General features: G+C 33.7%; 3 protein-coding genes across 5 annotated transcripts; all 3 read right to left on the reverse strand.

Annotated features, from left to right (window-relative positions):
- Window positions 1-2151: 2151 nt before the first annotated feature.
- LOC123907645 lies at window positions 2152-25105 on the reverse strand. Of its 3 annotated transcripts, XM_045957993.1 has the most exons (9): window positions 24506-24962; window positions 22389-22892; window positions 22072-22233; window positions 21691-21792; window positions 21529-21585; window positions 21358-21417; window positions 20912-21244; window positions 3139-3242; window positions 2152-3030 (listed from the first exon to the last, which is right to left on the reverse strand). In XM_045957993.1, exons 1-9 carry the CDS (start codon window positions 24828-24830, stop codon window positions 2452-2454), a joined length of 2226 nt encoding a protein of 741 aa, XP_045813949.1. In that variant the 5' UTR covers window positions 24831-24962; the 3' UTR covers window positions 2152-2451. The 3 variants fall into 3 exon arrangements, with proteins under 3 accessions (XP_045813949.1, XP_045813948.1, XP_045813950.1); XM_045957992.1 differs by lacking the exons at window positions 2152-3030; window positions 3139-3242 and adding an exon at window positions 19978-20711 and having other exon boundaries at window positions 20808-21244; window positions 24506-25105; XM_045957994.1 differs by lacking the exons at window positions 2152-3030; window positions 3139-3242 and adding an exon at window positions 19978-20721 and having other exon boundaries at window positions 20808-21244; window positions 24506-24960.
- LOC123907646 lies at window positions 3570-11280 on the reverse strand. The gene is made up of 6 exons (XM_045957995.1): window positions 10828-11280; window positions 5897-6409; window positions 5620-5775; window positions 5080-5172; window positions 4039-4206; window positions 3570-3893 (listed from the first exon to the last, which is right to left on the reverse strand). Exons 1-6 carry the CDS (start codon window positions 11150-11152, stop codon window positions 3766-3768), a joined length of 1383 nt encoding a protein of 460 aa, XP_045813951.1. The 5' UTR covers window positions 11153-11280; the 3' UTR covers window positions 3570-3765.
- Window positions 15120-19121, reverse strand: LOC123907644 (disease resistance protein RGA2-like). The gene has a single exon (XM_045957991.1). It carries the CDS (start codon window positions 18825-18827, stop codon window positions 15465-15467), a length of 3363 nt encoding a protein of 1120 aa, XP_045813947.1. The 5' UTR covers window positions 18828-19121; the 3' UTR covers window positions 15120-15464.
- Window positions 25106-26925: the final 1820 nt, after the last annotated feature.

Below are 26925 nucleotides of genomic sequence, written 5' to 3' on the forward strand. Positions count from 1 at the left end.
TCTGTGTGGGCGACGGGTTGCTACTTGATGACGTATCGTCACACTCTCATAATCCGTGCTTATTTGAGGAACATTAGACTTATTTTAGAGGTTTTTAAGCAATAAATCAAGAGAAATCAACTCAGAAGCAAGGTTACTTGGAATACAAGAAAGCAGGAAATTATGCAGAAATTTATGCATTTCAACTACGCTGGGGGCGTGAATCATCACGCGCCGCGTAATGAACCTCACAGAGAAGATCACATCCTGCTTCAATTACGCGTGGCGTGGGGACCTGTCCACGCGCGGCGTAATACCTTGATCAGAAGATGGTTTGCCACTGACATCATCACGCGCGGCGTGAGAAGAACCACACGCGGCGTGATGGAGGAGTTGAACTACGCCGGGGGCGTGGAACCAGTCACGCTCGGCGTAATAACTTGGCTGAAGATCAGTTCTCCTCTGACTTAATCACGCGCGGCGTGGAGCAGTTACACGCGCGGCGTAGTGGGAGAAGAAGCAACCACGCGCGACGTGATGGATCTGACGCGCGGCAATCAGTATATATTGAAAATTCATTTTTTTGAGAAAGGGTTCGAAAATCCAGAGTTCATCACTACATTTCAGAGATCTTAGGCAAGAATTGAGCTCCGATCTTGCATTCCAGTGGATAGATTCAAGGGATTCAGCAGCATGAGAGCTTTCACCATGAAGTTGGAGCTTGGATTGAATCAAGAAGCTATGAGGAGCTAAATCCCTCATAGAGGTTGGATCTAGGAATGAAACTTAAGCTTGTAATATGATGTAATCTTACTTATTGAATTGAATCTCTCTTATAAGTGTTATTTCATGAATGACTGTACTTAATGCATTTCAATTTTTGATCAACTTTGCAATGATCTTAGATTCTAATTATGTATGAGAATATGAGTTAGAATCCGACATGAATTCATGAGGCATTTGAGTGTTTCCGGTCGAGAGATTGAAACATAGAGTGTAGCACACGATCAACGCGTTTTCAATTACTCCGTTGTCGGTAGCTTTCATCCGAGAGATCGGAGGAGTATCGACAAAGGATAGGGTGAATTTATCAAGAGATTGAGATTCACCATATTGTTGATCTAGTTGTAACGCTTGAGTGATTCAATTCGATATAATTGATTGCATGTGATTACTATAGCTTAGGTGGTTCCGATGATCCAACCTCACTCGTCTACTATTTGAACTCGAAACGTTTTCTTACAAACCAAACTACTCAAACAAACCCCCTAAATGTGTGCTAATTTTAGTATGTTTATAGACACAATTACTTTGTTACAATCGCGCAATCCCTGAGGATCGATATCTTTTTTATTACTCAATTGACGAAATTGTACACTTGCAAATAGTCAATCACTACTTCTTGTGGATGTGGCGTAATCGAGAAGCTCACGGAGATACGCGACTGAGACCCGCGCAACCTTGGAATTTCATCTTGAATTGGGTGGATCAGTACAAAAGAGCGGATGTCAATGATATTACTAGCGGGACAGAACATAAGACATCAGTGAATATAGCTTGGCAAAGACCAGAAGATGGATGGATTCTTCTAAACACAGATGGAGCAAGCAAGAATGGAGTCACATCAGGTTGTGGCAGAATTCTTAGAAACTCACATGGTCAATGGATTAATGGTTTTTCCAGAAATTTGGGAAGGTGTAATGCTTATCTAGTAGAGCTATGAGGAGTTTTCGACGGTCTCCGTTTGGCGCGTGACAGGGGTATCGCAAAGCTGAAAGTGCATGTAGACTCTCAAGTTGTTGTTCAGACTCTAAATAGCACAATGGAGGGTAGTGTTATGGGGTGGAGACTCATTAAGGAAATCCGTCAGATGCTCGCTTTGGAATGGGAGATCAAACTGTGTCATTCGTATCGCGAAGCAAATGCTTGTGCCGACGCTCTTGTCAACATGGGTTGTGATCATATGGTCCTGGACTTCGAGTATATGAGCAGTGCCCTATTAGTTTGAATAACTTGTTAATAGCGGATACTATGGGATTTCTACCCCTAGAGTTATTGTTGCTTAGTTTGTGTTTCCTTGTTTGGGCTTAGGCCCCTTTGTTTTCAAAAAAAAAAAAATGAGAATATATAAAAGCTTTTGTGCACAACACTGGTCAATGGTTCATTAAAATACCTTTATTCTTCCATGGAAGGAAGCTTAATATTTGTGAGTAAACAATGCAAAAACAGATATTAATATTTGTAATCTCCTGCATAAATTCTATCCGATTCCACACACCTTTTGCCACAATACTTGAATAATTTCTACCATTTGATGGTGAAATTATTCACTCGTCCTAAAGTACTGCATACATGCAACAACTGTAATATACTTGTTCCAAATAAGTACATACATTCAAGTCCAACAAAAGTACTTTACATAGTTAATTATCACTTGATGAATGCATGATCTTAATTAGTAATCAGCAAGTTTCAATTGGATAATACCATAGACTTGAAAATCTCAATGAAGAGCCGCAATTGGGAAGGTAAAAGAACAATAACTGGAATACAGGCAAATGACATTGCTGTAATTATGATTCCTTCATGTCCCTTTAAGAGCATAGCAAGTGAAGCACAAAAAGCAACCATCATGGACACCACAGAGAAGAAAAGCGCAATGAGGCCGAAAAGTAACTTGAGTGGCAAAGACTTTAGGAAATCATTTTCAGCATAACGCGCTGTGAGAATTCCAATGAAGAGAAGGACTGCAGTTGAAGAAGTGAAAAGAGATATTGCATCTGCTATAATAAACACATTAAATATTTTGTCTTTCAAGAAGAGGGGAATTCCACTATTTTGATTGTTTCCACCTGGGACAGTAAAAGCTGCAGCAAACATGATGGTTGTGATGAGTGTAGCCACAAGTGTAAATGAACCTGCAGTGTGTTTTGCCCATTTTTCCCCTGCTTTTACGAGCTCCTTGTGGTTTTCGGTAAATATGTGACGAGGCTTTTTGCCTTCTGCGTTTTTGGCTTCTTTACACTTGGGGTGCACAAGTTTCTCCACCTCCTGTATTGATCAATTTCATAAATTATATGTGCGTACATGTGCGTGCATGCGTGCGCAGCTTGATAAAATGTATACTATACTATACTATATGACATTAGTTACTTATACCTTAAACCATAAAAGTTCTCTTTGCATTTGGAGAGCAGGACCGGATCTGCGGTGAAGATCAGATAAAGGTCCTAATTTTCCTGCTAGATGCAACAGAGAATTACCAAATGCATCTACACGACATCTAACAATCTCCTTTCATCGTGTATGAGTTGGAAGACTACTTTTCGACGGTTCAAAATTGCATGTGAAAATATGTCTCTTTTATTTTTATCAATAGCGGCCCATAAAAGATCAGGGTTAGCATTCCTCATTGCATTTATGAACTCAATATTTCCATGCTTTGCTGCTTGCAACATTGCATCATATGCTGAAGCTTCTCTCAATTCTGTTTCCTTAAATTTCTGAATTCTTTGGGACAAGCAATTCAATATATCACGTACTAGACGGTGGGTCCTTTTCTTCTCATATATTTCTCTTATTCCTGGTCATTACATAATTTGATGGAAGGAATTAGTTAGTGTGCTCAAGTTGATATATATAGATTAATTAATAGTACAACAAGAATGAAATCAATATATATCATTGGCCATCAAATTTAAATCTTAGCCATTAAATTTAAATCAGTCGGTCCAAATTAAATATATGGATAAATAATCTTATCCGTTGATTCAGTGTACAGCAAATCTATTTCCCTCCTCCCATAGTAGTGGTTGGTCTTATATGAAAAAGAGTCAAAAGCTTACAAAACTTACCGGACAGATTTAGTATTACTAAATCCTGAAATTTCATGTAAACATGCATAAGTAATCGACCTGAAAAAAGAGTCATCAAAAGTGGAAAAGAAAAAGAATGGTCAGATCAACAAATCATATATGAACGTACCAACACAATATGTGTTGACCACCCTCATATTTGTGGATGTGGTTTATATATCTCAAAGAATTGAGAAATACTTACGTAAGAGTTGTACTTGCGAAATTTTCAGAATATTGAGCATCCATCCAAAGATCCTTCCTAAAGAAGAAAGAGAGAATTTTTGTTGTATTTGAGTAGTATTTCTTATACTTTCCTTATTTTTCTTTTGTTCTTTTGTTGTAATGGACTCGATTGTTGTTTTCTTCATTTCTTTATATATGTATTTTGCCATTCAGAAAAATAAAGAAAGAGAGAATACGATTTAGAACCTTTTCATTCAAGTGTAGAAAATAAAATAAAAAAGAGAAAACATACATACATGATACATATAATGGATCCAGTTCGACAACATTATAAGTTTAGGGTTGCTCATGAAAAGTTAAATGCAGGGGTACAAGAGAACTTACTTAGTTATCATAAAAAAGACAATTCAAAAATTCAAAATTATATATGTCTCCTCAAACATTGTGTTAGAAAATTCAAGGACCATTAAGTGTAACATCAAATTTTGGTTCATTTAAAAAAACATCGGTTCTCTATGTACCGATTTATGAACTGTACCCTGGCAATATTCGATAAATTACGGGATGGGTTAAGGAATTGAACTCGGTCTACTTTGTTAAATTATCGTAACTATTATTAGAGTTTTATTGTTGAGGCTAGAACCTAGACTCCTAGAGTACAAATAGAGACAAGGAGAGGATTCGAAACAATTCATAATTGTCTTTTGCATCGTAAAAGTCTTTGTTTTTAAGTTTTTACATTGTTGCTCAATCAATCTGAAAACCCCAAGTTTGTTTTGTTTTGTCGAAATTCATAATCTTTGTGGGCAAACTTATTATAAATATTACAGTATTATTTTACGATAATTTTAGTACACTTGCTAAAAAGTCATTAATATTTTAGAAAATTTGACTATTTATGCGATTAAACTTCCTTGCTAAAAGAATTTCACATTCAATAATAAAGGACGTTCCGCATTGTTATAAACTTTCTGTAAAAAAAAAATGTATAACTATACAGTAAAACAATGAAAATATACTGTAACGTTTGCAAGTTAGGTATAAGTTGTTGAATCTGTACCCGTGAAAGATGTTTTGGGTTGTTTTTCTTGTTGAGCAACCTTTGTTACAGTCACAGCTATCCCAGGGAGTTGGACTTTTTTTTCTCTCAAAACTGAAAAGAAAAATTAAAGAAAGATAAGTCTTGACTCTCCATTATCTTTAAATACATAATAAATATATTTTTTCCATTCATAAATTGATGTATTAATAGTCAAATAAATAGATAAAAAAAAAGAAGATAAAAACTTAGATAGCACTCTGGCGATAACATTGAAAATGAACAAATGAGTGTTTGTTTTTACGTCCAGGCAGGGAGCATGCAAATGTGCGTTTTGTTGACCCGCCAAACCCTAGCTTCTCATTTTTCATGTTTGAGAGGTTCCATACGTGCGGTTGCGGCAGCTTACCGTGTAACCAAACACGCTAATATTTTTTATTTTTTTTTCGTACATAGATGTCATACTTTTTGTTTTGCATTTATAATAATAGTGATAGTGAACATATCGATACAGTACCAAAAAAAAAATATCGATACAAAATAATACGAATATAAACTTACTTTTGTAAAGGAATTGCTGTATTAGTCCATATCTGCTGCCACTACGGAACATAGAAGACATGCGCGCCAATGCGTACAAGGGTTGCACACCATCGGATTTGGATTTGTGGGCAAGTGGCAAATCCGGAAATAGTTGGAGTAAACTCAAAGCCACATCTATTTGAAAATACATCAACATTTCGTAAAAAATATTCCATTAAAATTAATCATTAGACTTTAAATTATGAAGCAGTAGAATAGACCTCGCCTTAATTTAAACAAATATGCCACCACTTACCAAATATTTCCGCATTAATACATCGAGTTAAAAGCAAAACACCGTTGTGGAAGTTATCATGAGTCATGTCTTTCAACTCAGTTTTAGTAAAAAGATAACTAGTCATTTCTTTGTGCCCCTTAGCTGCCGCAAGAAGAATAGGAATTTCACCATCATTGTTCTTCATAGATAACAAGTCTTGTCCGATGAGTTCCCCTCCTTTCATTTCAACCATACACTTTGCTATATCGGTGTTTCCAGACAACTCAGCAACAAGAGCTAGGGCTGTGTAACCACGATTGTCTTGCATTTTCACTAACTCATCTTTCCTTTTCAGCTTCAACAAATTCTTCACAATTTCCTTGTGGCCAGCAATCACTGCAACATGAAGAATAGTCCTACCTGAAGTAGAGGTGGAAAACATAGCCATGCCCGTTTCATCATTAATCATGATTGCTTTTGCATTACTCCATTCACCACTCTCAATATTCCTATGGAGCAATCTATTGCCATGGAGAGTATCGTCCACCACACCTGCAAATTTTAAGCATATAGTTTATGCTCCAACCAACTATTGTGCAGTTTAAAATTTATTAAAGTTATTTTTTATTTTTTGGTTTTAGATGAATGGATAATCTACTGAAATTAAACTCACATATAATTGTCAGTTGAGCTAGGACTTATGAGACATTTATTAAAGTTATAGTCTCATGTATATTTTTAGTATTTTTTAAAATAAATTATAATTTTTTTTTTGAAAACTTGGTATCCGGCCTTAGGATCGACTAATCCAAGGAGACCAATCCCACCGTCCACTTGCGGGGGCCCATTTTGAGACCTTGAGAAAAGTATACTTCAATGACACAAGTCAACACCACTTGACCAACCCCAAATGGGTTTAAAATAAATTATAATTAATAGGCTTAATTGCACTTTTGGTCCTCCTACTCGAGTCCTTAATATAAGAAAATTTTTACATTTTAGATTCATAGAATGGTTGATGTATTTGGTCTAAGAAATGGACCACATACATCAATCACTCCATGTATCTAAAAAGTAAAAGTTTTCTTATATTAAGAACCAATTGCAAGATCAGTGATTTTGGTCCCCTGTTTTAAAATCAAACATTCTTGCCCCCTATTTGAATTTGTTTTACACTTTTGGTTCCCACCCTATTTTTTAACTAGTTGGCATGAAAAATGCTGATGTAGCAATGCCATGTGGTAAATTAGGATTACACATCAACAAATGTAAACTAAAAGAAGAAGTGAAGATGAATTGAACGACGGCGATGAGAATATTAGGAACAACGATCCCGATTCCACAATTAGGGTTCAAATTTATCCCCAAACATATCATCATCATTCATCATAATAGTAAAACTGTGCATACGTACAAGCATGTGTCACGATAATAATTTGTGATTAAACTGTGCGTACTAATTTACTCTAACTACGCATATTTTTAACCATACTGCTTTAACTTATCTAATATAGGCTTTTCAATAATAATAATCTATATATATAAATCCTAGATAGTTCTCCTACCACTAATCCTAACCCTAATTGTATCAATCAATCATAACCTTTAAATCATTTCTTTTTGTGGATAATAAGTGAATCAATCACCTCTTTTAATGTTTTTTTAGTGTCAAGCCTTTTGATTGACATTCCCACTATAATAAAAACGGTTTTGTGAATTAATTATTTTATAATATATATGTCTTATATCCCTCCTCATAATATATGGGCATGTGAAATTTCTATTTGAAAGGGTTATTAGTGTTGTAGAAGAATAATATGTTTCTGAAATTTTATAATTTTATTGTATCTTTCTTTTTCTTTGTATTTAACGAGTGAGACTATATTGTTGATTTTGCAAGTATATATAGATTTTGATGCTCTTTATTCTATTTTAACACTTTATCATAGTCATTGTACAACCCTTCTACCCAACCCTCTTTCTCATCTCATTTCTTCATTTCTTTCCCTTTTAATATTCAATATTTTTTTTCCCTTAGCATTCATATTGTCTAATTTATGATATTTATGTAGTGGAACTTTGCATGATATTTACGAAACACTACAAATAAATTGTTTGAAATGCAATTACAAATATAATTCATATTGTTAATATTTTTAATTAAGTTTTATTGCTAATATTATTTTGATAACATTTATTGTTTCAATTATTAATTTACTATTTATACAAATAATTTTTTGACGCTTCATTATAAAACAACGCATAATGTCCGTGCATCGCACACTACTACATTTACCAAGATCGATGCTCCACACATTCCATTGAACCATTTTGATTTTATGACATTCCAAGATATTTTGAATTCAACTGAAGAAGAAAAAACAGTTGGTAATGATTATTAGCTTTCGTTTTAATTTAAATCTCATATATTGATTGATATTTTAATCTAAATAATATGTCTCTATTTTAATTGTTTTAGATGTTATTGCGCATGTGATTGAAAGAAGTGAATTCAACGTTATTATAATATAAATACCGCATAACACCGTGCATCGCACGGGTGTGGGACTAGTAATAATAGTAATAGTATGGGTCATGATCAAATGACACAAATGTGTCAAACTTAAAAATATGACACATTCGATTATTCTTTACCAGATAATCGTATTATAAAATTGACCGTTGGATTGGAAGATACTTTAACACAGGTTATATATATTGAATATAACATTAACCGGAAATCATTTGATAGGTCAACAAGATACATCAAAATTAACTCATTTTTTGAATGTTTATAAGACGTTAATTTTGACGAATCTCATTGACGTATCAAATGATTTTCGATTAATGTTATATTTTATATATATGATCTATGTTATAGTATCTTTCAATCCAACGGTCGATTTTGTGATACGATTATCCGGTAAAGAATTATCGGAGGTGTCATATAAAAAATTTGACATATTGGTGTCATTTGATCATAACCTTAATAGTATATATTAGGATTTAAAGAATATAAGCAGAAAGTCTAAAAACACCTTTACACACTCAACCAATCAAAATTCATATTTTTGACATCACCGTATTAAACCCCACTTTCTTAATATAATATGGAAGAATGATTCATTCTTATTGGTTGTTAGTGTAAAATTAATTTACACTAACGACGGTGCGTAGTGTTTAAACTCTGTTATTAATTGAATTTAAACAATAAAATATTATATGTGAGCTTAGCTCAGTTGGTAGGGACATCACATTATATGTGCAGGAGATCGGGTTCGAACCCGAGACACTGCACTTATTCACCTTTAAGGTGGATTTTCTAGCCATTAGACTACTTGACAAAAAAAATAGATACACAATTAGGGGTGCTCAAATCCAAACCAATCCAAATAAAAACCGAAAACCGATCCAAAAAAACCGAAAACCGCAAAAAATCGAAGTTTTTTGGATGTGTTTGGATGTTCTTTTGTGAAAACCGCTGGATCGGATCGGATTTCGGATTGATTTCTTAAAACCGATTCAAACCAAACCAAACCGCATACATATATTTTAATATTTATTTATGTTTTTATTAGTATAAATACATATATTGCATTAACCTTTTTTCATTTTAAATTTTGTTAATACTATAGGTTAGTTTAATTTAATCTATTTTAAATTTTGTTAATACTATATGTTAGTTTAATTTAATCTATTTTTTTTTTACTTTTTGTATGTTTCGAATATAATTGGTAATTGTCATTCCAAAATATTAATTTTCAATATATTATATGTTATATTTTACATCAAACTTAATATTTATTTTGTCAAAAATGTCAAACTATTATTTTGTAGCATTTTTTATAATATTTATATTTATTAAAAAAATTATAATTTATAATTTGGATATCCAAAAACCGATCCAAATTAAACCGCATAATATTGGATCGGATTGGATCGGATTTTTTTTATTTGTCATCCAAAACCGAACCAAACCGCAAATGAATTTATTTTTGGATCGGATGAGTTTTTGCCTCAAAACCGATCCAAACCGAACCGCGAGCACCCCTATACACAATAATAGTTTTACAACGCATAAAAAACTTCTTTTTACTAAAAAATTCATAATAGTTTTTGCTTGTTAAAAAAAATAAAAATTCATAAGAAATGTTTTTAATTAACAATTTTTGAAAAACTTAATGGATCGGGTCGTTCCATTTCCATGTTTCCTGCATATTACTCCATTTGTCCCATTTTATAAGACCTCATTTGACTAAATGCACTGTTAATATTTTTTAATAATATATAGATGTAAATATTAGCATATAAGATCTTGTTTGATTTCTTTTGATGAATATTTTCAAAATATCAAGTTTTTATAATTTTTACTAATAGACAATTAAAGATATTAGTGATCAAAAAATTATGTATTTATATGTGTAATGGTCAACTAGATCATATATTTTGAACGGAGGAAGTACTATTTTTTGGATTAAATAACTTTGTAATCCCTACAAAATCACGAGCTTTTAAATTTACTCCTTCAAACATATTTATTCACATTTAATCCCTAATTGCATTTTAAACTGAATATTTTGAAGGACTAAAACTACCCACTTTTTATATATAAAAAAAAATCATAATAGGGACCAATCTTACAAACTGTAATATTATGGAGGATTTAAATTATTACTAAAATTTAACAGGTACTAAACTTAAAAGAACATAATATTATAGGAACCAAAAAATATTTGAGCATAATTTTTTATAATATTAAATAGGTATAACAAAAATATAAAATAAAATTTTATAAAAATATAAAATAAAGAATTGATGTAATATTTTATGAAAATTTACCGAAATTAAAATGGTTCACATATGAATTAGGTCCACATTAAACCTCTAATTTATAAGTTTTTTTTTGGTAGTGAATTTATAAGTTGTTTTTAAGATGTTAGATAATAAAAAAATGAGGGATTTTGACATACCTTGTTCAATGTCTGACTCTGCTTTCAATTCTGAGCTGTATGATGTGCTAAAATTGTTCCAAGCTTCTTTGGCAGTATGGAGATCTTTAATATCTGCAAGATTCTCTGATCCACATGCTAGTTGAATAATATGCAAAGCCTTCGCATTCTTCATCTCCCACATCTCAATTTCTTCTTTGGATCCTACACCCATTTCAGCATTAGAAATCACAACTCCCCATAGACCATGCCCCAAAAGATAGTTTCTCACTAGACAGCTCCAATTATCGTAGTTGTCTTTTGTTAGTGGTTCATGAACTATCCCACTAGCTGCAATGTTTGCCATTATACTGTTCTGTTCTGTTCTGCAATTAGAGATACAGAACACTCTGTTTTATTTTATGTGGATGATGAAATGAAAGAGAAAAACAGTACAAGAAATTAAAAGTTTATGGATGAGAAAGGTAGCAACTAATAATTATCTAAGAGGAAATAATAAAAAAAAATGTTACTTACAATGCGTTAGAATTATAGAAAAGCTTGCGCATCAAAATTGTACGAAACTCATAGATGTTTTATATTACCCGGATTGTCCGTTGTAACCGCCACACGCAGTTTTACGTAGTAGTCAATTTTGGCCACTAAAAATTAATCAGACGGCTACAATTTATTCAATACAGTTTTGATTTTAACCGTTTATTTCTAATCGAACGGTCTACAATAATTACTGCATTAATGCTGTAACTGCGTATAATCAGTGTTTTATATATAGTGATTATATTAAAGTCAAGTCAATATGTGTGTATTGAAACTTTGAAAAGCTTTTTTTTTTATTTTATTTTATTTCTGATTGGACGTTATACAATAATTACTGAGTATAATTGATTTATGTGTTTTTATATGTAGTGATTATATTGAAGTCATGTCAATATGTGTCTTGAGACTATGCAAAGCATTTTTGTTTTGATTTTAACACTCTAGTGTTTTTAAGGAAAGTGTATCCGATAATCCAGAGTTCGGTTGTATGGTAAGTAAAGTCTGACAAAAAATTATTCTCTTTCAAAATCGAACTCGGATACTACCCGAACGATTCGTCCTAAGGGGAGTTCATTAACCACGTGAACTCAATATCTTGGTTGAGACTAAGCTTTGGTTATTAATAGTAATGTTCGTTATTAGAGGAAAAAGACGATGCTAAATGTCAACCATGCTCTGGATATTGAAAGATAGTCGATTAAGGGACTATGATTCATTATTAAATCACATCAAATTATGATGTTTTCAACCCACCAGACACCAGCTGAGAATGTATAAGCTTGGAAGCCCATATATGGAACCAACCTTGATCCACTCACGCGCATCCATCAACAAGAAGAAATTAGGGTCATTGAATACAATATGATGACAGAGGCTTCTAGAAAAAATACAGTCCCGAACATAATGAAGGAAAGTCTCTTACTGAATGCTACAACGTGCACAATAGAGGAGATATTCGTCTCTTATTTTAGAAGTCTCTTACTTCTAAAATAACCTTGTGTTTGGCACATGTATAGATTTAGGCTCTGTTTGGTAACACAAATAAGCTAGCTTATAGCTTATTATATGAGCTTATAAGCTTGTTTCAAAAAATTAGAGGTGTTTGGTAACAAGCTTTTTGTACTAGCTTATAGCTTTTTTTCATATGCTATTTCAAGTAGCATTTAAGCTTATAGTTATAGCTTTTTACACTTTATTCCATTTTTACCCTTTAATTTAATAACTACCCACTCTAAAAAATAAACTACTCACTATCAATTATGTAATTTTATATTTAATAACCACTTTAAAAGCTAATTTTACCAAACACTTTAATTTCAATAAGCTAGCTTTTCAGCTATCAGCTATAAGCTAGTTTTTCAGCTATCAGCTAGCTTATAGCTTATTTTTACCAAACAGACCCTTAGAGGGATTCCGAAAGGTGTTTGGGAGGGCACCAACCTTTTAAGAGCACCAAAATTATTGTTTTTTTGCGAATTCCACGAATTGGAGGGGACCCACTTTTGTTTTTTTTTTCTTTTTCTTATGTTTACATGTTTCAGCACCACTACGAAAACCATTTCAACGAAAACAGCGAAATCATGTGATACCCGTGTTTTTTCTTTGTTGGTAATTAATTAATCCTATTTTCTTATAATTAATTAATCACCGCCTTAATATTCCTTTGCCTATATTTTATTCTATCATTACCAGTACTACTACCCCCATGGTTACTCTTTAATCTGCTCCTATCAAACAACCACCATATCATCATCAGTGTTGTGAACTTCCTAAAACTAATATTCCATATTATCTCAGATTTCAAAACTCAACAAACAAAAATCATGAAAGAGGTGCCAAAGATAGGAATTTAAGGGAGGGTGATATATGGGTGGAACTGTGCAAGAGAAGGCAGGGTGATTAGTATTTTTGTGCATTAGAAAAAAGAAGGAAGAAAATGAAGCTAAGAGAAGAAAGAAGGTTGAGCAACGCGTGGAATAATGCTTGTTCGTGGATTTCGTGGATATGTTTAGCAACATTGACATCTGAATTATTGATTGAATCTACAAACAATTAAAGTTGATCTTTCAATATGAACTAAACGAACACGACCAACAAAATGACAAATCAAACAATACGGTACGAAAATGATGAACAACACAACGCTGCACTCAGACGACAAAATCACAACAGGAAAAATTAAAAAAACTAAATATATATGTGAAAATCACTAATTTAAATTAAAAACGAAGGAAAAAAATGTAGATGAGTGAATTTAGGCTAAAAAGACCTAAAATCACACTCTCATCAATGAAGAAAACTCAGAAAATATTGGAAGCTATCTTTTTCAATAGATTTGTCATAGTCATCATATATCAGCTTTGTTTTTATATGACTAGCTTCTTAGGGTTTTTTTTTTGACAAAGGTTCTTAGGTTTTAGCTGGCAATTTTCTACACAATTATTGTCAAAAAAGAAACAAAACAAATCGTACTCCGATTTTAATATGGATAGAAGCAGATTTATTAATACTAATGTAGCAAACTTATTACTACCGCGTATGTACGAGTTGATGGATGGAAATATTGGTAGGAAATACTGTACACAATTATTATCAAACAGAAAACGGATTGATAATTGATTGATGGAAACCTGGCAAATTTATTACCCTTTTAAGTTGACTGACTTACTGAAAATATTGTATCCCGTTAATCTTAAGTTTGAATTTGGGTTCTCTCCATTTATTATCCATTTATTTATTCTTTATTTAAAGAGAGATAGACACAAGTGAAGATTAATGACATCCGCAAATTAGTGGGATTTATTTTTAATGGATTCCACTAATCTTCAATTGTGTTTATTGAGAACAAATAAAAGAATAATAAATAGAGGCAACCTAAATGTTACTTTATTTTTTTTTTTTTGGGTACAAGCGTTGCTTATCTTTAAAGGAACACATGTAAAAAATTACAATGAATTGACAATAGTGCCAAAAACTTGGTAGACAATTTAGCAAGGATACTACCAACATAGTGTGGCACATGTGTTAGATATTTGAGTCTTTTAATCATTTGGTTTTATGTTCGATCCCTGATTGGTGCGTATGGAAAAATATTTAAGAGGTTAACCCCTTAAATAAATCTCAGTTACTTCGAGGGAATTAGTCTATATAGTTACGCCCGAAGAATACTTTTGACTTACCAATTTTTTTTTTAGCAACTCTACTAAATATCGTCAAACAATATACTAAAATCTAATCCTTAATCTATATCACCACAATCAAAGAATTCACCTAGGTGGAAATAAAATTTGGGGGTTTGAATAAGCATTTGGTTTGAAATGAGAAATTAAATTGGTTTGAAAATAAGAAGGAATTAAAAGCGATTAGATCTAAGACAAAAAAAAAATAAAGCGATCTTTGAATCCTCTATTTTCAGCTATATGGTAGTTGCATTTATTTCTTACAATTACTTGTTTAATATCACGATGAATTAACAAAAGGTCAATTCTTCGTCGGTACACCTATTATGTGGATGTGTACTGGTACATTGCTGAAAGTGGCAAGTATTTAATGCATATTTTATTTCTTTATTAAGTTTTCTATTTTAAACACTACTTTTTAATATTTGCAAATGTATCCTTCACATTAATATAATCATCAATCATGTTCCACAATAAATCAAAGCATATCAAATCTTTCCACCTAGTTTTTTTATATTTTTTTAACAAGATTTAAATATTTTAATCCTTCAATATAATTGTGGCTCAAAAAATTTCAAAGACCGTATAATGTAGAATAGTAAAAAAGAGATGCATTATTCTATAAATTTCGAGCACAAATTTCCAAACACTATAAATAGGTATGATATTTGCAACACACTAAAAATTTATTCGAACTAAAAAGAAGAAAAATTGCAATTATTGGGGACTAGGAGAAAACCCAAAGTAAACAACCAAGAACATAAACAACATTTGCCTCGTTAAAAACCTTACCAGAAAAATTCAATAGGATCTAGGTGAAGGAAAAAAGAGTGCAAAATAAACAAAAGTCTAAATCTTTGCTTAAAGTAAAACATCAACAAAAACGATAATGAAAATCTTCAACAAAACCTATCAAGTTTTTGCTTGATTTCACAACTCCCTTCAATCTTGAGGAGTCTCCCACACTGATATATTCCTGATATGTGCAATTTGTGGCCAATCATCACCCGTTTCCGGTTGACACCTAGGCAATAACAAGGGGCAGTCCGTAATATTCAAGGTATGTAGTGAACTGAGGTCTGCCATTCCTTTGGGCAGAGAATCTAATTTTCTGCATTCATAAATAACCAATTTTTCAAGTGAAGTGAGGTTACTGATGCTTTCAGGTAGAGAAGTTAAAGCCTGACAATCATAAATTCTTAACTCTTTCAAAGATTTCACATTTTCAACTCCCCATGGAAGGGACTTCAGTTTTGAAATACTCCTTAATGTAAGAGAACTCAGGTTTTTTAGACCCTCCCATTCAGTTGGTTTATTGCAGTTCGTTCCAGACATGTCGACATCAAGAACAAGGTTTGGACATCTTTCAATAGAAAGTGATAGGAGTGAACTTAAAGACTTGAAACCTTGTGGTAGAGACTCAAAATTAGGACAATCTCGAATGTGAAGTTCCTCAAGTGAAATGAAGTTTTCAAGCCAACTCTTTGGTGGAGAATGTTCAATACGCTCAATTGTCATGTACTTCAATTTGGTGAACGGTTGCGACTGTGAATTAGAAGTTTCAGTACTTTCAGTATTGTCAGCATAATGCATTGTATCCCTCATTGATCTTACATTTGACTTCACCAGAACGAGCTCTTCATCTAGGTCAGGATATAGCGGCATGCAAGCTAATTGAGGACAATATTGGATATTTATTTTTGAAATGGAACTGAAAGAAGGTCTGTCATTTTCACATATCTCTTTTTCCCACCAACTTTTAAGATTAGGACAATCGGAGATTGTAAGTTCCTTCAAGGATGGAAAGAATATTGGTGTAGAAGAACCACCCTGATTGTTTTCTGCAATGAATGACAAAGAGTCCAATCTCCGAAGTTGGAGAACTTTGAGATGTGGAAGATGATCCATTGGAGGGATAAATTTGCATTTGGGGCAGTCGTTCAAGGCAAACTTAACGAGGCATTGAAGTGAATCGAGCAAGTTAGACAACGTGGGACCATTGTACCCAAAAATTAATAGCATTCTCAACTTTGGATGTGGCTGGAGATATTCAAGTAACTTCTCGTCTTTGTCAACCTTGCTTTCTTCCTCGTCCTCTTCATCGTGATCCCATCTTAGTGTCAAGAACTCAAGATATTGTTTATGTTTCAAAAATTCATCTTTAGCAGCTTCCTTGGATGGAGAGAACTTGACTCGCTCAAGATGCGAAATTTCCAAGTGGCCTCTCAAATTGTTAAGATCCGTGAGTGACCTTAGTCCTCCCGTGACTTGCTTCTTGCTAGCCACAAAAAGTGACAATGTTTGTAAAGAAGTGAGCTTATTTATACCACTTGGCAGGTGAGTTAGATCCAAACATCCCTCAATGTCAAGATGGCTGAGACTACTCAAATCCTCCATGTCTTTTGGCAATTCCTTAAGGACATGACATTGAGAAAGTTTCAACGTTTGCAAGTGGATAAGATTCGTGATGCTACTAGGAAGCTTTTCCATGTTGTTATGGGAAAGATCTAGAAACCTCAAGTACTTCACATCTTCAATAGAGCTTGGAACCATCTTGATCCCCAAGTCATGTAGATCCAATGCGCGTAGGGAGTACTTGAAGGTGTTGAAGATCTTATCACAGGTTGATGTTGTCATCTTTACCTCACGTGGAAGCCGAGGGTTATCAGTGTTGTATGGCAAAAGAATGGTTCTTAATTTTTTTGCTGTCTCAAACACTGAATCAGGGATCTCACACGACACATCTAGAGCGAAATTGAACGAAACTCGCAGCGTTCTGCCTTGAACTCTGTCCACCATCGAACTCACAGTGATGTTTTCGCAACCGGCAGGTATTTCCCTTGCGAGTTTATGCATTAACTTGTTCATTCTATATAAGTCGTTGTTTATGTTATTCCTCACAACACCGCGGTATTGATGGTGATCATTTTCTTCTTCCACTTGATGGAAAACCAAAGGAACAAAGTCGTTGAAACAAGCTCGACCAAAATGCTGCTCAGCAGTATTAGTATCACTGTTGGAGGAAATTGTGCTGAGGAGAAATCCTTCAGCAGTCCATAGTTGAATTAATCTGTCGGCATCAATCAAATAATCTTCTGGAAACAATGAACAATATGCAAAACATAGCTTTTGATAAGTGGGAAGATCATCATAATAGATATACTTGAGCATTTGTAGTGCTTCTGGAATCCAGTCGTCACCACCACAACCGCTATGGTTCTTCTTGATCACCATCGCTATGATCACTATCAGAAGAGGGACTCCTCCGCCATAATGCCTCACAATCTCCCGTTCGGGTTCAGGTTTGGATTCAGATTCATTGGTACTAGTTTGTTCTTCTTTTTTGGTTGAAGTAATTAGCTCATTAACACACTGAAACAAGGACCAAGATTCCTCTTGATTAAGCCCCTGCAACTTCAAAACCACTATGGTTCTAGCAGCAATGTTGATTGCAACCTGGTTGCCACAGGTAGTAACATGTTCAGCAGCAATGGTGTTGGCAACCATGTTGCTACGTGTAGTAATGACTATCGCCGTATCAGTATGGCTGCCAATCACCTTGGTTAATTCCTTCTGCAACATCTCAAGATCACCACGCTGAATCTCAACACGCAAATCATCTAATAAAAGTAACAGACCTTTACCTTTGGTGGTGGTGACGCGTTTTGCTATGGATTCAACATCAAAATTTTCGCGGAGATCATTGATCCCAATTTTTTGGAACCCAAACTTCGCTTTGACTTTCTCATCCTCACAAACAAGACTTGCAAGTTTTGTTTTCCCAATTCCAGGAACACCCGCAATTACAATAACAACATCAGAGTTGTTCATGTTCAGCAATTGATCAATGATCTCCTTCTTCTCATTTTCTCTACCAATCATAGTAATTTTCTCAAACTCTGCATATGCAATTGCAAACTTTCTTCTCTCATTAGCATTACTACGAACCACTTCTTGTTGTTCTCCCTTTGGCACTTCCTCAATCAACCTTTTGAGTTCCTCTGTGGCTTTCTTGACTTGATGTGTAGCTTTGAAACGATTCCTGACGTTTAAGCCCGACCTGATAAGCGATTTTGATGAGCTACTGCTATTCTCCTTGTAACGAAGATCTTCTATCAAATCATTCAAATCGATTACAACATCTTTAACTTTTTGAAGCCACTCAGAGTTGCTCTGATTTTGGACTTTTTCATTGATTTGTTTAAGATTGGTTTCAAGTTGGTTGATGTCAATTGTTAGATGTTTTGTGGAGTTCATCCATTGTAGGATGTTGGAGATTGAATGGGAAATCATGGCTACGTCCATTGATGTTTTGTTTTGTGTTTGAAAATTTAATAATAACGTTCAAAAATAATGTGGAAGAAGAAGATATACTATTATAACTCTCTATTGTCTGTATTTACATAAAATTCATGTACTGTACGTAAATAAATTGATTAATTGACAATCTGTGGTTTCAACTACTTTCCTATTGGCCATTAAAATCAAGCAAGAGAGACAGACAACCACATTAACATACATTGATCGGACTAGTACCTTCTTAGAAAGATTGGTGAGTGTTAGGTTGCCTTTATAAATACATACATATGGATGGTTAGTTTGTCCACAGTGATGTCGCATTAATGAAAAAATACATCTGATCTATCTTCATGATTTATTGGGGGAGCTGCCACTTTTGGTCTCTCTATTCCTGTCAAGTCCTTGATTCACATTCAAAATAATCTTTGGCTCCGTTAGTCATTTTAGTATATGACGTTAATTTATATCATTAACCGTAAAACAAGTTGACGTGTCTAATTTTGGTTGCTTTCATCACCAATATATGGTTTATTGGACTGCATAATCTGTTTTAGAGGTCAGTTTTGAAATCAAGTGGTTTCAGCTCCTTTCCGATTGCAGTTGCAGGGATCAAATGTTGTCCCTCCCTACCAAGTCCAACGTCAATCACCACTGGACCAACTAATGATATGTATGTTTAATAGTTTATACTTTCTCAAAAACGAGTGCAGTCAGTGTGCTTGTGACTATGTTAGCTACCTTCTTGCCATGGGATTTTATTAGAGCTTATGGTGGAGAATGAATATGTGAATCGTTCCACCATTGAGGTTGCTAAGAGAGCCAAAACGATCCTCGAGGCCTGGAAATCTGTCTGTCAAATGAGCAGATCAGCAGCAGAATGCTGTCATTATGCGATCTAAGAAACCAAAGTTCGGGAGTTAAAATATACTAATATAGATGCAGCTCCGTTTGAAGATGAAAACAACTTCAGTTACGGCATGTGTATTCAGAACGATCAGGGAATTATGGGAATACCTTCACCAAGATGAAAAAATATATATAAAAAAAATTGTGCACAATATTTAAGCTTAATGTTTGTGAGTAAACAATGCAATAACAGATATTACTGTTTGTAATTTTATCGGATTCCACATTTTTTTTGCCATAATACTTGAACCATTTCTACAATTATCTTGCCAATTTATTCACTTGTCCCAAAGAATTGCATACATGCGACAACTATTAGATGCTTGTTCCTTATTAGATGAAAACAAACACAAAATAAGTACATTCAAGTCCAACAAAAGTACTCTAGAGAGTTAATTAGCAATTTCAATTGGATAATACCGTAGACTTGAAAATCTCAATGAAGAGCCGCAACTGTGAAGGTACAAGAACAATAACCGGAATACTAGCAAACGACATGGCTGTTATTATGACTCCTTGATGTCCCTTTAAAAGCATAGCTAGAGAAGCACAAAAAGCAACCATCATGGACACCACAGAGAAAAAAAGCGCAATGAGACCGAAAAGTAACTTAAGTGGCAAAGACTTTAAGAAATCCTTTTCAGCATAACGCGCCGTGAGAATTCCAATGAAAAGAAGGACCGAAGTTGAAGAAGTGAATAGGGATATTGCATCTGCTATGATAAACACATTAAATGTTTGGTCTTTCAAGAACAAGGGAATTCCACTATCTTGATTGTTTCCACCAGGAACGGTGAAAGCTGCAGCAAACATGATGGTTGTGATGAGTGTAGCCACAAGTGTAAACGAACCAGCGGTATCTTTTGCCCATTTTTCCCCTGATTTTACAAGCTCCTTGTGGCTTTCGGTAAATATTTCACGAGGCTTTCTGTCTTCTGCATTTTTGGCTTCTTTACACTTGGGGTGCACAATTTTCTCCACTGCCTGTATTGATCTATTTCATAAATTATATGTCGCACATATGTGTGCGTGCGTGCGCAGCTTGAAAAAATTATATACTATGTGACATGAGTTACTTACCTTAAACCATAAAATTTCTCTTTGCATTTGGAGAGCAGGACCAGATCTACGGTGAAGATCAGCTGAAGGTCCTAAATTTCCTGCTAGATGCAACAGAGAATTACCAAATGCATCTACACGACATCTAACAATCTCCTTTCGTCCATTAACAGTTTCATCGTGTATGAGTTGGAAGACTACTTTTTGACGGTTCAAAATTGCATGCGAAAATATGCCTCTTTTATTTTTATCAATAGCCCATAAGAGATCAGGGTTAGCCTTCCTCATTGCATCTATGAACTCAATATTTCCATGTTTTGCTGCTTGCAACATTGCATCATATGCTGAAGCTTCTCTCAATTCTGATTCCTTAAATTTCTGAATTCTTTGGTACAAGCAATTTAATATTTCGAGTACTAGACGGTGTGTCATTTTCTTATTATATATTTCTCTTATTCCTGAAGATCACATAATTTGATGGAGGAAATTAGTTAGTACTCAAAGTCTATATAGATTAATTAATAAACAACATTGAAGCAAAATGAAATGTAAATAAGTTTACAAAACCTACCAGATAGATTTGATATTACTAAATCCTGAAATGACATGTAAACATGTATAACTAATCGACCTGAAAAAAGAGTCATCAAAAGTGAAAAAGAAAACATTGATCAGCAAATGTGTACTGATCACCGTCAAATTTGTGAATGTGGTTCATCTCTAAGAATTGAAAAATACTTACCAAAGAGTTGTACTTGCGAAATTTTCAAAATATTGAATATCCATCCAAAGATCCTTCCTAAAAAAGAAAATAAAATGGAGAAAACATGAATTGCTTAACTATACAGTAAAACAATGAAAATATACACATTTGCAGGTTAGATAAAATTTGTTGAATCTGTACCCATGAACGATGTTTTGATTTGTTTTTCATGTAGAGAACCATTTGTTACAATCACAGCTATCCCATACAAGTTCTGCACTTTTTTTTCTGGTAATCTCAAAACTGAAGAAAGAAAGAAAGAAAAAACAAGAAGATTAGTGATCTTGACTCTCCATTAGCTCTAAATACATATTAAACATATCCAAGTGGGGGCATATTGATGTATTAATAGTCAAACAAATAGATACAAAAACTAAAAGAGATAAGAACTTAGGAGCACTCTAACACCAAGAACAGAAGAGGTAAGGTAACATTGAAAATGAACAAATAGTTTCGACGTCATAGTTTTTACTTTCCATTTATAATAATAGTGAATACATCTACAAACTAATATAAACTTACTTTTGTAAAGGAATCGCCGTATGAATCCATAACTACTTCCACTTAGGAACATAGAAGGCATGCGCGCCAATGCGTATAAGGGTTGCACACCATCGGATTTGGATTTGGATTTGTGGGCAAGTGGCAAATGCGGAAACTGTTGGAGTAAACTCAAAGCCACACCTAATTAACAACATATTAACATATTGCGTAAAAGCTTCCATTAAAATTTACTAGACTTTAATTTAATCAGATATGTCACCATGTGCATTGCGAGGAACACATTTTCCTCGGAAATATTAGTAGGAAATTCGCAAAATTCTTGTAAAGCCACTTACCAAATATTTCTGCATTGATACATCGAGTTAGAAGCAAAACACCGTTGTGGTAATTATTATTAGCCATGTCTTCCATCCTAGTTCTAGCAAAAAGATAACTAGTCATTTCTTTGTGCCCCTTAGCGGCCGCGAGAAGAACAGGAATTTCACCATCATTGTTCTTCATAGATAACAAGTCTTGTCCGATGAGTTCCCCTCCCTTCTTTTCAACCATACACTTTGCTATATTGGTGTTTCCTGTCAATTCAGCAACAAGAGCTAGGGCTGTGTAACCACGTTTGTCTTTCATTTTCACTAACTTGTCTTTCCCTTCCTTCACCAATTTCTTCACAATTTCGTCATGGCCAGCAATCACTGCAACATGAAGAACAGTCCTCCCTGAAGAAGACGTGGAAAACATGGCTGTTTCGTCCCTATTCATGAACGCTTTTGCATCGTTCCACTCACCACTCTCAATAAACCTATGGAGGGATCTATAGTGATGGAGACTATCGTCCACCACACCTGCAAATTAGCATATATTTTAAGCCAAAAAATCTATATATCATACTAGTAATTGAATGACAAATGATATTTTGACGCACAAACCAAAATTTTAAAAAAAAAGTAATTAGTTGTTAATGTTGGTATTTTTCTCCTTCACCCGGACATGAACCCGAGAACTTTTACACCTTAACACCTCTTTAACCCTTAACTCAAACCAGTTGAACTACCTACTCCACCCGAACGACCAACATAACAAATCAGCAAGGACACTCATTTATGATCAAATTCTTTTGTCAATATACCAATATAGTCAAAACGTATGAATATGCATGGTAGAATTTCTATATAGGGTGACGTCTGTTGTTTTTAATTCATAAGAGCTAACTTGGTTACTTGTACGAGAAGTAACATGTTAGTTAGAGTTTTAAAATTCAGTTGAAGGTAGTTAAATGACAATTGTAAATTGGTTGAGTTAGTTTTGAGTTGGTTGCTATTAATTAGTGATTTGTTATGTAAGTTACACTCATATACGTACCCTGTAACTTGACAATTGTGATTAAGTGATAAGTGAATAATACTCCTTCTCTTTTATCTCATATCTCCTTTTATCCTTCCTTACTCATATCAAGGTTTGTGTGTGAATTCCATTCTTGAGCTCAAACCGAGCCTATCCTCAGTGGCTGTGCACTTAGCCTATTATGCGCTTATCAGTGCCCCAGAGCGAACAATATGAATATAAGGTTAAATTGCATTTTTGGCCTCTAATTTTCACAAACTTGTGTTTTTTGCCTCTTAACTTTTAAAATAGCACTTTTGGCGCCTTAACTTTCACAAACTTGCAATTTTGGCCCCTAACTTTAGCCCCTTTTGCAAAAGGATGACTCCCCTGATTTTGACCATGTCAACGCTAATGTGGTAAGTGACTCACATGCTACGTCACCGTGTCTTGCCACATGGACAATGACTCACATGACACGTCAGCATGACTTATCACATTGTGTTGACTTGGTCAGGTGGCCAAAATCGCAAGTTTGTGAAAATTAGAGGGTCAAAAATATTATTTTGAAAGTTAAGAGGCCAAAATCACTATTTTGTGAAAATTATGGGGCAAAAAATGTAATTTAGCTTAAATATAATACGTAAGTCTCAAAAAGAGTTCAAACATAAATTTTTGCCATTTCAAGTAAAAATGAATTATTTTTCTAACTCACCATAATATGATATTTTAGCTCAAACAGTCATTTCAAAATATTTTCACAAAACTAACATAGTGTGGCCCCTTAACCAATTTGATCCAAGGTTCGATTCTCGACCGGTGCATATAGAAAAACATTTGTTGGGAGATGTCAACCCATTAAATGGATTTCAGGTGCCTTTAAGGGATTACTCTCTGTATTTGCGCGCGAAGGATACCTTTGGTTTTAAAAAGAAAAAAAACTCACAAAGAACATGCGAACTGATCCTCAAATTAAAAGCGGGAGACGTCTAATTTATTTTTATGAGAGGTCAGCTACCTCCCAGAAGAACGACTTAGGAGCCGAACCCACATTCCCGAAATATTCTTTCAAACATTGGGATATATCATTGAAAAGATCGCTGTGAATTAGTCATATTGAATGATTTTGACATACCTTGCTCAATATCTGAGTCTGCTTTCAATTCTGAGCCGTAAGATGCGCTAAAATAGTTCCAGGCTTCTTTGGCAGTATGAAGATCTTTAATATGTGCAAGATTCTCTGATCCACATGCTAGTTGAATAATATGCAAAGCCTTTGCATTCTTCATATTCCATTTCTCAATTTCTTCCTTTGATCCCACACCCATTTCAGCAACAGAAATAACAACTTCCCATAGACCATGCCCCAAAAGATAGTTTCTCACCAGACAACTCCAATTATCATAGTTGTCTTTTGTTAGTGGTTCAAGAACTATTCCACTAGCTGCAATGTTTGCCATTCTAATGGTTCTGTTCTGCAGATAGAGAAACAGAACACTCTGTTTTTTATTTTTATTTTATATATATATATGTTAATGATGAAATGAAAGACAAAAATGGAACAACAAATTAAAAGTTTATAATGAAGCAAGAGCAACTAATAGGAAATGGCAACTATGTGTGTATGTGTTGACTTTTGACTATATGTGTGTGTATGCAGGGAAGGACCTACACTTGTGCTTTTGTAAGCAATGGCCCACACTATCATTTGGGGATTTTTCTAATTACCATATACTACCCCATTTTTTAATAAGAGACATTTAAGTTAATAGAAATTTATGTATCTTGATTTTAATAGAGTCCAGATATATCAATTTTATTGACTTAAATATCTCTTGTAAAAAAGATCGAAGGAAGTATTATATAATTGGAAGGATTGAACATGAAAAGAGAGAAGAAAAATTAAGTTTTGTACTCATTAGCTAATGTGTGGCCCGTACAAGTCTTGTTTTTTGTGAGTCGTGTGTGTCTCAAATCTCAATCTTCTTGTTTACGTGAATATAGTTTAATTGATAAAGATATTAAAATATTCGGAGGTCTAGAATTGAATTTAAGATTCTTTATTTATTCATTTTAAGGAAACAAATTTTGGCAGCTTTCACACAAGTGCATTGGCCTCCACTACTCAAAATCTTTGGGTACGTTGACTGTTGACTATAAAAATGCAAAGCTTGACCATTAATCTACTATAGATTAATTTTACAATAGTTTTAAGAGAACAAACTACTACGTCAAAATCGAAAAATACCCTTTCTTAAATATACTGAGGCAAGATGATGACAAGTTTTGTAAGTGCTAATTCTAGCGCTATGAATGTTAGTTTGTGGATGTCAAATTCAAAAAGTTAAAAGTTTTTGCGATTTTAAATGCAACTGTTGAAGCAGCAACAATAATGTAAGAAGTATTGTCCAAGATATATATAACTATTTTATGCCCGTAAATCAGTGATGATATTAGTAGAGCTGCCACAAAGATTTACATATCAAGAAAATGTTGGAAATTGAACGCAAGGCAACAATTTAATTCAAACCTTGCAACAAACTTGCCTTTTACATTAAATCCTAGGTCACCATTGGGAGTCAAGCAAATCTTTTACAAAAGGAGTGTAGTTTTTTAAGACTTTTGCCAAACAAGTGTAGTTTTTCTTAAACAAAATTAACAAATAGAGAGTAAGTCGTCACTGTCACCATTGGAGATGCTCTTAATTTCTTAACCCTTCTATACGTTAGCATTAGCTTGAACCTTATTTAAACATTCCATCCACGTTTTACTTACGTTTATTTTTTCTAGTTTTTTTCTTTCAATGGTCACATCAGCTATATAAATTTCAACGATTAGCTTCTAGCTTCTTAGGTTTTAGCTGGCAATTTTCTACACAATTATTATCAAAACAGTAAAACAAATCATTAGATCCGATTTTAACGGATAGAATAGAAGCAAATTAATTATATGTACAGTATAATAATAATGTAGAAAATATACACTTTGTTCATAATTGCAACAAGTTTGAATAAGATAAATATTTAATCAATGACTTGTATATCCTGATCTTTTTTTATTAGTATCGTTGAAAGCAACACAAGTATGAAACCAGCATGGGCACATGACACAAGTTGGCCTTATGATTTTCGTAGAAAAAAATAAGTGTTTAAATTTATTTTTTTTCGGTGTCGGGTCTCAAACTGAGTACCTCTTGGTTGAAGAATAAATCCTCAACTAGGTGACCTCCTAGAAAACAGGCAAATAAGTATTTTATTTGTTCATTTTTGCAAATTTTTGTTTGACAAATTCTTCTTATTTTTTTCTTGGTAGAATTTGTTTGTTTGACAAATTTTATCAATGCTAATTGAAATCTATTTAATCGACGACTTGCTGTATCCTGGTCTTTTTTTATGTTTATTGTCGAAAATACTATTTAATAAACATGTAATACGAAAAAGGATTTAATATTTTATTAAAAAAAATAAAGGATTTAATTTATGTAGAACAATGTAAATTTTTGTTACACATGCATTCAAGCAAATCACGCTATTTAGATTTTTACTAAGATATTTT

This window comes from Trifolium pratense, linkage group LG2, assembly GCF_020283565.1.
Source record: "Trifolium pratense cultivar HEN17-A07 linkage group LG2, ARS_RC_1.1, whole genome shotgun sequence".
NCBI classification, from domain to species: domain Eukaryota; kingdom Viridiplantae; phylum Streptophyta; class Magnoliopsida; order Fabales; family Fabaceae; genus Trifolium; species Trifolium pratense.